Source organism: Bombus bifarius, unplaced genomic scaffold, assembly GCF_011952205.1.
Source record: "Bombus bifarius isolate JDL3187 unplaced genomic scaffold, Bbif_JDL3187 scf7180000008208, whole genome shotgun sequence".
Lineage (NCBI taxonomy): Eukaryota > Metazoa > Arthropoda > Insecta > Hymenoptera > Apidae > Bombus > Bombus bifarius.
Window position 1 is genome coordinate 985514 of NW_022884511.1, and position 15268 is coordinate 1000781.

A 15268-nucleotide genomic window follows, 5' to 3' on the forward strand; every position below is an offset into this window, starting at 1 on the left:
CGTAGTGAGGTAACGAGACATTGAGATTTTACGAGGCAACCCTGAATCCTGAATTCAAATATGTGGCACCATCTAGAGACACAATCGAGACTAAGTACAATCGATAACGTAAGTTTGCGACAGTATTGCAGACATCTACGTTATCCACTACTCTATAGAATCTGAACCATGATGGCGTTGCAAGAAAATGGACCAAGTATCGATTAAGTACCTTGTTCTTTCGAAATAAGACCTTTTTAAGATTTCGCAGATGCGCCAAGAATGAAAATCGGTGGAATTACCTTCCACTCGATGTACATACGTTTGAACGGATATTCATCGAATACATTTACAAAGACAGGAGAAGTTAATGAAAAACAAATTCATTAAGTAATTAAAGTAAACGTATAAAAAAATGTAAACAAAGAAAATCACATACTTCTAACCGACACAGCTATAAATAAAATATAATCGGGACTAGAAAAAGATATTTCTTTCTGTACTGAAAAGAGATGCATCGTGAAAGTACAAATAGGAAGGTATAATTTGTTATTGGTTAAGGAAATTAGGAAGCAAAACAAAGAGAACTGGATCGAGCCATAGAACCGAGGGTAATCGTTACTTTATTTTCGTTGTGGTTCCTCTCATTCTGTTTGTACACGACAGATAAAAATGATAAATAATAGTATCTATAAATCAAATAATCCTTGCATTTAATAAATATAAAGGAACCATATGCAACTATAGATATTAAAAGAAAAGAAGTTTCATTGAATTAATATTTATTTCGTTTCATTTAAGTTCAAAGGGAATTTTTGCTAAAAGTACTGCTCGTAACAAAGTACTCGTTAGATCGGTCAAGTTACTCGAATCCAAGCTATAAAACTACTAAGAATAAGGATAACTTGAAAATGTATTTCAAGTTTAATAAATTAACAAGTTGATACTGACAAAGTGGTCTAGAGTTGTTCGAATTCAGGTAACTCGACTAATCCACATGAGGTTTAAGACAAAATAAAGTTAGGCATATCGAACATCCTACAGATACTAATTAATTTACTAAATATTGATAGACCGCGAATATTTATGCAAAAATAAATTGACATTAGGTGAAGCTTCAGCGTTGCTCAGTTTATTGCGTTTAACGAGTTTATAGTCGAGATTGGGAGTCGAGGCAACAACGATGAGATAAGGATAAAAAGAAAAACGCACGAAAGGAAGAGTAATCTTCGCGCAGAAGCGACAGGCAATTCGACAAGCTTTTAAAACATAGTTTTCGCAATTTGAACTAAACGCGTAATCGGATCGAAACTCGGAGTCCCGTTTGTTTGACGGACGTACAAAGCGTAATGAAAACGCTGTTTAAAATTACTTGTACGTCGTCTCAACAGGTAGGCCGGTGGCGTACACTCTCCAAACTCCAAATCAGTTTCTGTGCGTCATCGCGTATGCCGGAAATCATGAAGTAATCGTGCGACTGTGACCAAGCTAGCGCTAAATACATCAGCTCGTAAAAAGCTTCGCACCTTGCGCACGCTACATTAGCGAGGATTCGCTGTGTCTCGTAATTATAAAACCACCTAAAAATTTGTTATTCTTACATAAGCTTTGAAATTTTACACTTTTAATGAAAAATTATGCTATGAAAGTTAAAAATTCCATAAATTTTCCTGTAAAATACATATATAAAAATATAAAATATACATACGCAAATAAAGTAACCGTAAATTTCTCCTCGTGAATTCAGCTTTTAATTAGCGAGTTAATGAAAAACAGGCAACAACGGTTGCCGAGGGCAAAGGACTCATGAAATTAGTATCAATATCGTACTAACGCGCTTCGTGTTGCTATCTTCCTTCAACACCATACTCTTTTTTTTTTTAACAAGCGTTTACTGTTATGCAGTTCAAGTCGTAAAAGCAATTTATGTTTAATTTTCGGCCGGATTTTGAAAAATTTGCTTCGAGATAGGTGAAATAAATAATAGTATTAATACAAACTTTCAATCGTCTATGGTTTTATCGTTTCTCTACATTTTACTTTTACATTCTATTGTTTGAATTAGAAAAATCGCTTTCACGGTTTCGTGCTGCTATTTTCGTAGTACTACTTTTCGTGTTCTTCCGAATCGAATCGACCTGTAAATTAATTACAGTGCAATATAACGAGGAAGAAGAACAGGGGTGTATCAGTTTGAAAATATTTCCTAAGCTGGTCGGAAATTCGCTGCAACTGGATATTTTTAAACTTTTGTCCTTTGGATGTTAAACACTGGTTTGATTGTGGTTCAACTTTGTTTCCACAACGTTCGGAATTTTCACGTGGCACGCTTGTTCTAGCAAAATAAAAATTTCATCGATAAGTGTAAAAATAAGAACAAAAATTCCTTGTTGTTTTAACATTACGACACTGAAAAATATTCAAACGGTCTTAACGATTATGCCTTGGGCTGAATTTAACAGGTACCTTCCATTTTAGGATATTCCATTTTATGTAAAGCGAGATAAACATTTTCCTGCTACCCCGTTATTGCTGCAAATTCTTCAATTAAAGAGACGAAACTTTATCAACTGATAAGCGTAACAATCATTCTCAATTTTCTCTACTGGGAACAACAGTTAAACGAATTTAATTTAGCATACGTAGTTCTCTACTTCCAACAAATTGTTCTTCAGAGTATCAAAACCGAAACGACTATCTACCCAGAGACGCGATACTTTCTTCTGACATTTTTTTTACGGCTGTCAACATCGGCAAACATCAGCTCTCTATCGATACAACTTTTTCAGCGTTTCAATTTATAAAAGATGAAGCGATGTCTCGATCGTAAACGATATCGGTGGTCGCTGGCTTCGCAGATATTATCTGCGGTCGACAATGTTTCTCAGTTTCTTGCGGTACGATGTGACAGGAAAAGCCGAGAAAGGAAAATGTGCAAACACGATAAAAGGAAAAAAAAGAGAGTAACTTTTGCTTGTTTTTACCTTCTTGTCGCGTGTAAAAGTTGGTTCCAGCATTGCACGTAGCTGTAATGGATCAATAGTGGCGAACACAGTGACCGGATGGGCTGAATATAGATACGCGGAAGAAGTACAAGGTGAAGCATAATCATTTGTCGTTTCTACATTTTCCACCTGCGACCAAGCAGTCCGATTTGCTGCTCTTTCGTAATTCGCGTCTAACCGATAGTTCTTAGTGACGTTTCAGCGATCCAACCAGGCAAAATTATACATTGCGCTAAGGAGATACGAACTTTTTATGTTGGGTTGCCAACTAAGTGATTGCGGATTTTGTCATTGGGTGGTATTGACAAAATACCCAAAATTTGTCAATACCACCCAATGACAAAATACCCAAAATTTGTCAATACCACCCAATGACAAAATCCGCAATCACTTAGTTGGCAACCCAATAGTTTCATGGGTTTTCCAGTAACATACGGCACGATCTATATTCGACCAGACGTTGATACATATTTAATGTTTGTTAATAAAACGAAAAAAATATAGATATTGGAATAATGTCGCTGAAAGTAAAAGCAAGACAGCTAGAACGCAGATTATATATTTATAATTATAGTGATTCATTTATAGAAAGTTATCAGGTTCAAATTGTATTTGCATAAAATTTTAAAAGGGAAGAGTCGTCCGATTATGTGATTTCATTATGAATATGAATTTTGAAATGACCGCGTATCAGGGCAAAATCCCGACCTATGATCAATTAGCAAACTGCTTGGTAGATGGGAAATTTAAGGAATGCTGGGAGTAACGATGGTTATTCCCATGGTTAACAAAAGAATGTAACTTGCATATTCTAATACGTTTCATATGACACGTAAAGATCGTGTGTGGTAAATGTTCAAAAATATTTTCACCAATCATTATTCGGTTCATTATCAAAATTGAATTTTTTCGTGCTATATTGCTGACATTTCGCACTGTGCAGTGTTGTTACTCTCGTTGTTCCCGACACGCTAGGTACGTATTTTCGAAATAAAATAAAAAAAGACAGAAAGATCGTGGTAGTGAAATATCGATTACGTTGTCATGCTTCATTTGGAGTGCTGAAGGGTATCACGTTAAATGATTGAAATAAATCTCTTGAAATATTTGCTGTTATATGACACAGATGAAGCTTGGAATTCATTCCATTTAATTATTCGCGTTCGGTACTGTGAAAATATATTTTATCGCGATGATAATAGAGACAAAAAAGCTGCCTTAAATATTTCCCCTTTATACTTCGAAATGTTATTTTATTACGAAAGCAGCAGTTAAAAATAAGAATGAATGGAAGTTAATATACAGAATTTAACTGTTCAATGTCTATAAGCCTTGTTTGTTACTATACTTTATTACTATATCGATTTACCTAAATGTTGATGCGGTCGTTTTAGCAGAGTTACATATTTGTTGCAGTATGTATCGAATTAATTGGATTTAAGAGAGTAAGTATAAGTCATAATTATTCTGTGCAATTAGATTGTGAAAAGATTAATTGATATACTGAAAGTTGTATACCTAACGAGAAATTATATCTACAGAGACCGACGTGTTTTAATCATACATTTTTGTAACTTAATCGCTGAATTTCTGAGAAACATACAAACTCATTTTTCTTGAAAGAGATAATTATTCTCTCGTGGATTCCTTATGAAAAGGCTTCGTGCACGAGTTTAGACACGCCCCGGAATATTTACACTGTCTATATTCATGTTTCTTTGCTATAGACACATTACTTTTACGTCATGCAATTAGAAACATAATATTTTCTCCCCGAGTACCGATAAAACCACGAATTATTTAAAAGGGAAGTTCGGCGATTCGAAAATTCAAACAAATTTGACGGTGCAGAAATTTAGTTCATGCGATGCTAATAACGGAACAGTTTTCTTTCTGCTGAAAAACGGGGTAAAACAAACGCCAAAGAAATCTCGTCTTTTCATATTATCCTGAATATTTGAGAAATTATATGTGTAAGATATAGGAAAAAAGTTACATTAAAAGTTGAAGTGTTCTTTATGATCTGTATTGCGGATGTGAACAATTTTCAAAAATGAATGTTTTCTCAAAAACTACCCCCTGTTTTATTTCGTGTTGTCACACGTATGGATACTGTTCGAGCAGCTCCTTACGAATAAATAAATGAATTGAAACAACGTACAACGCTGCTCCTGAGCTCTTGTGTAGCTATTACAGCTCATGTAAATTACTTATATTGATTAAATTATATTAACTATATTAAATTATAGACGTAATTTGTTCTGTATTTCTTATCCTGAAATATGCCGGATATAAATAAATGTTACGGTTACGGTAGCATTTTCTCGCTAATATCCAACTAACAATAAGTAGAGAGAATGAGTCGTGTCTAAAAATAAGTGAGATATCACGTACATATCGTGGATTTATTGTATCGTGTAAATAAAGGGGGGCGAAAAAAATACACCAAGAATTGAACCTTCGAAAGATCATAGGTGGAAGTGGATTATGGGGAAGAAATTTCTTTTGAAAATTTTTCACACCCACGATATAGGCTATAAGAAAGAATACAATTTTTTATTTAACTTTCTTCTGTATCTTATAAAGTTTCTTAGATATTCACGATAATATCAAAAATTAAGATTTCTTTATGGTATGGGGGCGGAGTTTTCACTCTTAAGATCGTTTTTGAGTAGGAAAAAAATTAGACCGTTATCAGCATCACATAAATTACATTTATGAAAGGTCGCAAAATTTGTTGAATTTTCAAGTTGCCGAATTTCACCTGTAAGTCTTATTTATTTATTTATTATTTATTACATACAGAAAAACTGGCAATTTTCGAAAGCCTGCCACAAATTAATAACAGAAATAACCAACCGTGAAAAGAAATACCTATTTGTTGTACGTTCCACGAAGACACATTTCTAATTCGACGTGTTATATTAATCGTTTAAAGTTTTTATGGAGCAGACGTGTTTGAAATTTTTACGATGATATACGCACGAGACCGCATATACATTGCATGTTTACCCAATAAACAACCTTGTAATGCAAGAGATAAAGCAGTCTTCCTCCACCATATCGCCTTCCCATTCAAGAAAAAGGTCAAGGTGGTAGATATAAATAATTATAAAAATAATTTATTGCAAGCTACCTGTTTTAACGGAACACGTGCAGCAAATGTTGGGTAAAGGACGACACAGCTCGCCGTAACCAACAGCAATCGAACATTTAATCACGTTATTGCGATAGCATCGTAACGATACTCTACGACCAAAAATCTTGATTCTGTTACGTTGATTCAAAATTCACGTGGCGAATATTAGCGCACTAAGTAGAGCTACATAATGAGAACTACAAAACAGTTTTATCGCGGACTTCCTCAAATCCATCTTGGCAAATATCAACACCGCAAAGATTATTATTATTTACACAGCTTGTTTCCCTTGTTTCCTTCTTCTATGAAAGAAAAGTACTCCTCTTTGCTCTAAATTGTTGTATTTCGACCGATGGTAGATACACCATATGTATTTCAATTATAAAATTACAGATGAGAAACGAATTGCGATAGTTTTGCTTTCTATAAACTTAGCTAGAAATTTCCTGGTTCAGATATTCGAATATCTCTACGAGCCACTGCGTGTTATTTGCAAAGAAATTATACAAACGGTTAGAAGCCGAATGATTAATTGGAAACACATTAGCAGTCTTCTGCAACATTTCCCAATTCTATCTTACATTCGGGATGAACTCGCGCGAAAAGATATGCATTGTACTAGGTCGGGTGCGTGGCATTTAGGTGCAACCACAGCGCAATTTCTTTTGACACACGCGCGCACCCATGCACACACACACACACACTTACTTAAAATTATCCGTTCTTAATTAGAGAGTTAGTTATACCTATTCACTCAGCGATTCTTCAATTAATGAGAACGAATAGGTTCTCTTCTTTTCCAGTGTGGTCGAGGGTGTGGTCTGTGTTCTTTGTGCGCTTTATCTTTATCAGTCGAGATGCGGAGATTCATTCACTTCGTCGTCATCTTTAATATTGTCGTGAGATATCGTAACTACCTCATTTTTTTTCTTTTTTTTTGGTATCGTTACGGATAAAGAAGAAGAGCAGTGTAAACGATAAAAGTTTTGAAATTATCTAATACGTGTACAAACTTAATACAACTTAATTACAAACTTAAGTTTAAAGTGCAAATATATATATATATATATTTATATTTATATTTATATATGTAAATTCTATAGAATTCAAACTACCCGACAAGCGACATTTTTATTTTTGTCTTGTTCTACCGGCAGTCATTTGCTGAATAGAATAGATTACGAGAGAAGAACGATTCTCGATTTTCCAGGTAAAATTTATATTATCCCAAAATTATTCCCAAAATAAACTCGATTTTCCAGAATCGATCGTCTGATTTACCCCAAGGATTTACGTTATTACAATACATATACGTAATGCTGTTTCCTCATCTGCCATGTAAAACTGGAAAAATGAAAGTAGTTTATAAAAATAGAATATGAAATATTCTAATAAGATTCGCAGAAGCATTCAAATACTTTTGCGAGCCACGTTATACGCATATAAAATACGTTCCAACTTTAATAATCGTGTTAAAATTACTTTCGCGAATCGCTGTGGACAATAGCCATAAAGAATATTACGTAAAAGATTAAAAAGTATAAACTTTCAATGGGAACCACAATGAAAATAAGGTCTAGGTAGGTAGGGCACCGTGCGAAATAGTGCCAAGACAGTTGATCTATAGATTTGGTGAAGAGGATTGTGTAACTGCAATCGCACAATATATCATCACTTGGCTCGTTACCATCTCTTCATTGCTTGCTCTTTTAAAATGCGCGAGATGCAAAGAAGCGATTCCTGAAAGTTTCTCGCGATAATTACAATCGTTCTGATGCGAGACTGCGCTTGTCGCAGATTCGTATTTTTAATCGTGCGTCGTTTTATAAATAGACTGCGGATGTTTACGCAAATTAGTATTTTTGTAAATGCTAAACTAGAGAAATGGAACCACAACGCGGAGATTTATTCCACGTGTTAAACATCATAACGAATAGATACTGCGCTTTTGATATTTTACGCAATACTTTGTATTTTATACAATTTTTGTCTATCACGTATATTTCATTTAAACGTTTCACAAACCCATAGACATCCGCAACCTATTCGCGAATATCTTTATTTTTCAAGAATTTCGTTAGTGATCAGCGAAAAGTAACAATTTAGTTGGTCTTCCCGCAAAAAAATACTTATCTTGGAATTTTTATAATCTCTATTAATGTTTGTCAAATAAAATAGATTATCGAGATATGTGTAATTTTGTGTACTACGTTAGATTAGCCGCGTAGTAGTGACGCACATATATGAGTATGAGTGTGTGGAGTATGTGCGTGCACAGCGTCTCGAAAAACAGATGAATGCAACTGTTTCGTTAGTAGTGTGGTATAGAAGATGGTGAGACAAAGAAAGTGCTGAGACGCGTGCAAATGTATATCGGCGAATATCTTGTAAATCACATATTAAATAAATCTGAAACTATTTTGATATCAATTCTAAGCGTAATCCAAGTGTTCCTATACATTTATTTCGGTAATTAAGATCCACGATTCTTAACATAGATATATGGCGAAATTTTTGACACGAAAAGATATTTAACCGGCGAAAATATCTTTCTTCGTTGGAAGAAACTTTTCATCAAAAATATCAAGATAAAAACAACATGCAAGGTACATAAATTCTCGTTAACCAGTGTGGGAACTTTTAATTTCATTAATCTCTGTAATAACTTGTTCCAACTTTTTAATTTGTAACTATTTGAAATATATTTAAGTCAAATAATTAAGAAAGAGAAAGCAGTTAAAGCCATAAAATGTTCAAACTCTGATATGTTTCACGTCAGTTGCAGGAGTAAATGCATCTATACCGATTCGCAAAATTAGCACACAATGAGGTCCAAATTTATTAAGTATTCTCCCTTCTTAGAACACCGTACAGTACGTAGTTCCTCTTTTAGATACGGGCCTAGACATTCTAAAGACAGTGCAATCGCAATAAATTGTTATTTATAGAGCAAAGAAATTCTCCGTTTCCGTAACTATTCTAATGCATCTTTTGACGCAATTTTAACGTCCAATAAAAACGCGATAACAAAATAATATCAAGCAAGTCCTTGAAACTTCCTGTCATAACCGTAATGTTAGAAAATAGAATCCAACGATCCTGTAAATTAAACAAGAAAAAGATTGTAAATGAAATGTTGCGTTAACGGAACCGTAGCTGTCGTTGGATTAATAAATATACTTAATAAAGATGTCTATTTCAAGCTCTGTTCGTTTCTCAATTGATGATATCTATGATGATCTCACACGTGGGTAAATTTGGATACAAATGAAAAAAAATATGCAATGATACGCCTACACGTCAATATTCCATCTCGAGTGTTCTGTGTGAGTCATGTGCAAGTTTTTATTGTTTAATGCGTTCAGTTTCTGAAATTAGTTCTGCTACTAATTCATCAGCAAATCTCTACGTTTGCATAATAAACAGACTGCGGAAAAACTATGCGCAAGAAGCAATGAATAACGTTGTTAAAAGACACACAATCCATCTTGCTTTATCAACTTTGATAATTACGATAAGTTTTTTATATAAAAGAAAGAACGCATGAAAGACAGTGGCTTGATATTTTCTAAACGTAATGGCCCATAAACCTATTATTATTAATACATATTTTTATAATAACTCGCTTAAAAGCTTTACAGGAATACATTGAAGAGATTACGCTTAGGAATACGTGTAGGCTCTTGAATTAAGGATATTCAAGAAGCAATTCATTTTCAGAGTGAACAACGATCTGAAGATAATTTTCCCAAATACTTTGCATTTCATGTATGCAATACTAATTAGCTACTATACTCGACATGTGTCGAAGCATATCAATTTTTTTCGCTATATCCATCTGAATTATCGTTACAAATATTAATGCACGTTTCATATTTTTTCAAAGCTACTTTATTACTGCGCCATCGGCGCTGTTTGAAGATTTCAGTAATCCCCTCTAAACGCAAACAGAAGTTAAGAAATGTTCTCTGAAGCGCATTCAGCAAGGCTCGAGTTCAATTCTACGAACTGATATCAACAATCCGCTAATCTAAGCATCCGAAAACATAATAGAGATACGCTGTATCGCTTTTTGACAATTATAACGATAACAAACGGTGCAATTTGAAAAGTGTTCTCACGAATGATTAACTAATTCTTCCATAGCGTTTTATACTGTACGATCGGTTTAACTCTATCGCGATGCCCTAATTTTTACATTAATCGTGATCTCATTTTAGCAGACAAATTCTTAGGCATTGAGAATGACCAAAACGACACAGCAGGATTAGACTGCGATTATTGAAAGTACAAAAAATGTTACGTTCTTAGTATCAGATATGAAAGGTGATATGTGTGTTTGAGATGGAAGTGTGGGTTTTTGGATATGGCGAGTACCGTGGCGGTTGTATGGGAATGAGTGCGAGTTGGAAATGTGTAAGCCAAGTCCTTGTCTCCGGGCTGCGAAGCCAGAAAGTAAATAAACATATACACATATACAAAAAAAAGGTTATGCACCGAAGTTGCCTTATTTTATACGAGAAACTTACTGAAACGTTTAAATTGTTTTTTATCGATATTTCCAGAGATTCCAATATTAACGTAATCTTTTGAATTGCGCAGTAGATACTTAAACCGGATATACTCTAGACAAATCGGATAATTTGATATTTGCGGATTCGATTGGCCAACCGAAACGAAAAGCCAGTAGCGAAGATTTAATGCGTAATATTTCTTACACTGTAATATTTCTCTAGCGTCTAGTAAATTCAGAAAGAGTATAAATGATCGGGCCAAAAACAGCCGACCACGACTGATACCAGTACGTATTCTCTAATTATTCGATGTAATCTACAGAATGCGTCAACCGAATATGTCAGGGCCGAAAAGCAGAAAATAGGTGCTTCAAAGGTATATATATAATCTAGACCGAATTCTAGCAACAAACATGTATAAAATCAACCATAATTATACTGATGCACTACAGAAAGTTCGACAAGAAAACAATAGCTGTCGGATTAAGAGAATTTACGCGTTTCCAATGATTGATAGTTGTTCAAATTTAGAATTTAAATAACCAGTAGAATCTGTTCTAATACTAATATTGTAACATCGTTTTGTCCTAATATTTAGACAGCGAATTTAAAAATAGATTTTTAGATTTAAAGATATAACCGTAAAAAAAAACAATGTTTGAATAATAGTTCATATCGCGAATTGAATTAAATATTAAATTATTAAAAAATGCATAAGCATCCGCAGTCTAACTATTGTATTGAATTAAGATTTATTTAATATAGTTACGGATTTAGTGCAAAAATGAATCCCCAAGAGATAATAAATATGCTCTTTCAATCGTGGGAAATAATCGAATTCAATAACACGTGTTAATGTAAACTTATAACACGCGTTATACGTTCAAGTAACTGTGTATGCTTGCATACTTTACATGCTGAAGCTGCGCTTTATTATCTACGTATATACATATATGTCTGCTTTTTTCAAATCAATATTCATCAATGTTCCTGAACGTGGTTGTCTAGTTAATTAAAACTAATTGTAAAATTACTGTATAAATGAGTATATTAAAATGAAGAACGTAAGTACTACAAACCTTTTTCAAACATTTTGTGCAAGAAAATTTATTGCTTTATATATATATATATATATATATATATATATATATATATATATACACATATAAAATTCGTTCAGTAGATTTTATGCTAATAAGTAAGATGATGAAATCTATATCACAGCACAACGGATGTTACATTGTTTGATTTATGTATATGATATTACTTAAATGTAAAATAAATTAGGAACGGATTACGCAATAAGCAATAGATGTCCAATATCTATAAATATATATACACAGATTTTAGCTATGAATATGTCACAATTTAATAACATGCGATAAATAAAGTGGTCGATTTTGAATAAACTAATAACAATTTAATTTCTATTATTATCAATTATGTAAAATATCGTGTGTGTATAAAATTTAAAAATGTTGAACAAATAAAAATGGAATCGCATTTAGCAGGACGCAAACTTAGCAAAATTTAATGAATCATGTCCTTCCCACGATTAAATATTTCGAATATCAAGAAGAACCGGAAGCGATTATCTGAGTATGCCGAAATAAAAGTAGTATACTACGTATTTGCATTAACAAGCAATTCATAGAATTCCTTAATTTTCAACGTAAGTAATTAAGAATGACACTAGTTTCTAAATAAAATAATGAAGAAGTTTCATGGCGCTGATATTCAAAATACAGTGGGATGTTAAATGATATCGAAGAACGATACAATAGAAAGCACTTGTCATAAAAATTTCGATGACTGAACGATGATAGGGGAAAAATGACACAGAAGAAGTTATATTAACTTACCAAATGCCGTTCCCAAGTGAATTGTTCGGTACGTAGCGGGCCGCAACACCATGCTGTCCATTCAGCATGGCGAGATGTGTCAAAAACACACACGACGAGTCTTCTTTCTTGACGTTTAAACACGCGCGACACTCAACCAATGTCCCGTTCGAAAAGAAAAGATAAGCGACAATTCTAAACATTTCATGAATATACACGCATCGACAACAGCATCCACACACCTGGCACGTACACGCATACATGTAGCCTCGCTGAGAAAAACGTACACACATCAAGCATACAATCGCAAAACATACATGATGTTACATGCACATACATCGTCAGGTTAAACGAAACGAGCGTCGGATTCCCATTTAAGGTGATATGCGTTTGAATTTGATTCAAGGAATGAAAAAGCCGAGGTAACCTATGCCTGCATTGGAACGATACTGCGGCCAAACTATATACTTTAGCGGCCCAACTTTACGAGAAAAACGATTCTCACGAAAACCCGGTTTCCTGACACAAACTGATCTATTCGATGAAGAAAGCTGATACAAGAACAAAATGTCATTTCGTCCTACTAACCTATGCGTTGTACGTCAACCGGTTGTCGCGATTACTCAACGAGTTCAAAACATTTCCGCGATACTGACTCGTGCAGATATCACGACGGCTGCCATATTGAAATCTCATTCCATAAGCCATCGACAAAACGATAGTGAAAGAGAGACGATCGCGTAAAATTTACTAGATGCGCAAAATTCGATCGATACTCGCGACCTCTTAAGGCGTAGCGTGGTATTTTGTTACGCCGTCAATATTATCGCAAGATTACATTATATATCTTTCTTTCCTTCTACTATATGTATTTTCTTCTATCTTTCTCTTATAGTATTTTTAGATAATAAATACTTTCCGTAAATGAAATATTTTGAATATAAATTTTTAAGAATTTAGTACGTAGGTATTGTTCCTCTATTATCAAAAATCATTACTAATCGATAATGCAACTCTCCTGTTTGCACTGTCCCAAAAATGATCAAAACTTGTTACTTTATATTCCTATTTTATCCATGTTTAAACGAACTGGTCGATTTTTCCCGCGATTTTAACTTAAAGTTTAAAGATGGGAGTTGAGAATATTGTCGGTGAACCTATGAATATTGAAGCTGTGCCATCGACGAGTGGTTATAATATAAAAAATAAAGAGAAAGATAAGAAATCGGCCAATTTGCCATGGTATGTCAGTATAAATAAATATATAATTTCGAAATTAACAAATTTTGAGGTTATGTTTTTATTCCATAATTGATTTATATATTTATAGAGTAATAGAAAAGGAAGTTAGAATGCAAACAAAGTAATTTAATAAATGAAGGTCATTAATTGTTTAGGATTGAAAAGTATCGACCACAAATATTTTCTGACATTGTTGGTAATGAAGACACAGTATCCAGATTATCGGTATTTGCTGAACATGGGAACTGTCCTAATATTATCATTGCTGGTCCACCGGGAGTTGGTAAAACTACAACTATATTATGTTTGGCACGTATTTTATTAGGACCAGCGTTTAAGGAAGCAGTATTAGAATTAAATGCGTCAAATGAGAGAGGAATAGATGTTGTCAGAAATAAAATTAAAATGTTTGCCCAAAAGAGGGTAAGTATTTTTTTCTATGTTTGATAATATATCAAACCCCTTCATATATCCCTTTTAAATTTTCTTCGTCAAACATTTATTCCATGTTTATTCAGGTAAATTTGGCAAAAGGAAAACACAAAATAATAATTCTGGATGAAGCTGATAGCATGACTGATGGTGCGCAACAAGCATTACGTAGGACAATGGAAATATATAGCAATACAACTAGGTTTGCACTAGCTTGTAATACAAGTGAAAAAATTATCGAGCCAATACAGTCACGCTGTGCCATGTTAAGATATGGAAAATTATCAGATGCGCAAATTTTAGCAAAGATTATTGAAGTTTGTCAGAAAGAAGATGTACGATCAATCTTTAACAAATTGTTGTATTTTTATTTAAATATTTGAATGAAAATGTATTGCAATAACACTATATATATAATGAATTAATTAGGTTTCACATACAGATGATGGTTTAGAAGCAATAGTATTTACTGCACAGGGTGATATGAGACAGGCTCTAAATAATTTACAATCAACTTATAATGGTTTTGGACATGTAAACAGTGACAATGTTTTTAAAGTCTGTGACGAACCACATCCATTACTTCTTAAAGAAATGTTGGAATTATGTGCACAGGGTAAAATTTCCAAAGCATATGGGGTAAGATATTATGCTATTTTAAAAACTTCCATTTAACATACCATAAGAATATAAAATGCCCTTTTTGATAAATGTTTATAGATAATGGAACATTTATGGAAAATGGGATATTCTGCAGAAGATTTGATCAGTAATATATTCAGAGTTTGTACAAATCTATCCATCGAAGAACCATTAAAATTAGATTTTATAAAAGTAAGTTAAAATATATTTATATTGTGTATGAATATGTAATGAATATTTTATATCAATATAGATATGAAAATACAAATTTGGAACTATCATTTTAGGAGATTGGAATAACTCATCTAGGAATAGTGGATGGAATTAATAGTTTACTACAAATGAACAGTCTTCTTGCTAGACTTTGTCAAAGAACTATGCAGAAATAAGAATGAATTCTACGATAAGAATATGTAATTTGAGAGAATAAAACTATTTATATATTTCTATTACATAAAATTTTTATTTTTTCAA

General features: G+C 33.3%; 3 protein-coding genes across 3 annotated transcripts in view; 1 reads left to right on the forward strand and 2 right to left on the reverse strand.

Moving 5' to 3' along the window:
* The window catches only part of LOC117210689 (neuronal calcium sensor 2), a 64606-nt gene extending 51557 nt beyond the window's left edge, over positions 1-13049 (reverse strand). The window contains exon 1 of the mRNA XM_033453954.1: positions 12500-13049. The gene's annotated coding sequence lies outside the window, so the exon portion shown is untranslated. The remainder of the gene's footprint in view (positions 1-12499) is intronic.
* LOC117210688 (neurocalcin homolog) overlaps positions 1-13216 on the reverse strand; it is a 76608-nt gene extending 63392 nt beyond the window's left edge. The window contains exon 1 of the mRNA XM_033453945.1: positions 13067-13216. The gene's annotated coding sequence lies outside the window, so the exon portion shown is untranslated. The remainder of the gene's footprint in view (positions 1-13066) is intronic.
* A 244-nt stretch (positions 13217-13460) lies between these two features.
* On the forward strand, positions 13461-15234 carry LOC117210687 (replication factor C subunit 2). The gene is made up of 6 exons (XM_033453944.1): positions 13461-13720; positions 13876-14143; positions 14239-14487; positions 14582-14791; positions 14873-14986; positions 15082-15234. Exons 1-6 carry the CDS (start codon positions 13608-13610, stop codon positions 15181-15183), a joined length of 1056 nt encoding a protein of 351 aa, XP_033309835.1. The 5' UTR covers positions 13461-13607; the 3' UTR covers positions 15184-15234.
* Positions 15235-15268: the final 34 nt, after the last annotated feature.

What these genes read in the sequence shown, in the direction of transcription:
- LOC117210687 (XM_033453944.1), top strand. Translation starts at nt 13,608, where the DNA reads ATGGGAGTTGAGAATATTGTCGGTGAACCTATGAATATTGAAGCTGTG. An exon ending in AAATCGGCCAATTTGCCATG is followed by an intron (nt 13,721 to 13,875) that starts GTATGTCAGTAT and finishes TTAATTGTTTAG; the next exon opens with GATTGAAAAGTATCGACCAC. An exon ending in AAGTTTGTCAGAAAGAAGAT is followed by an intron (nt 14,488 to 14,581) that starts GTACGATCAATC and finishes TGAATTAATTAG; the next exon opens with GTTTCACATACAGATGATGG.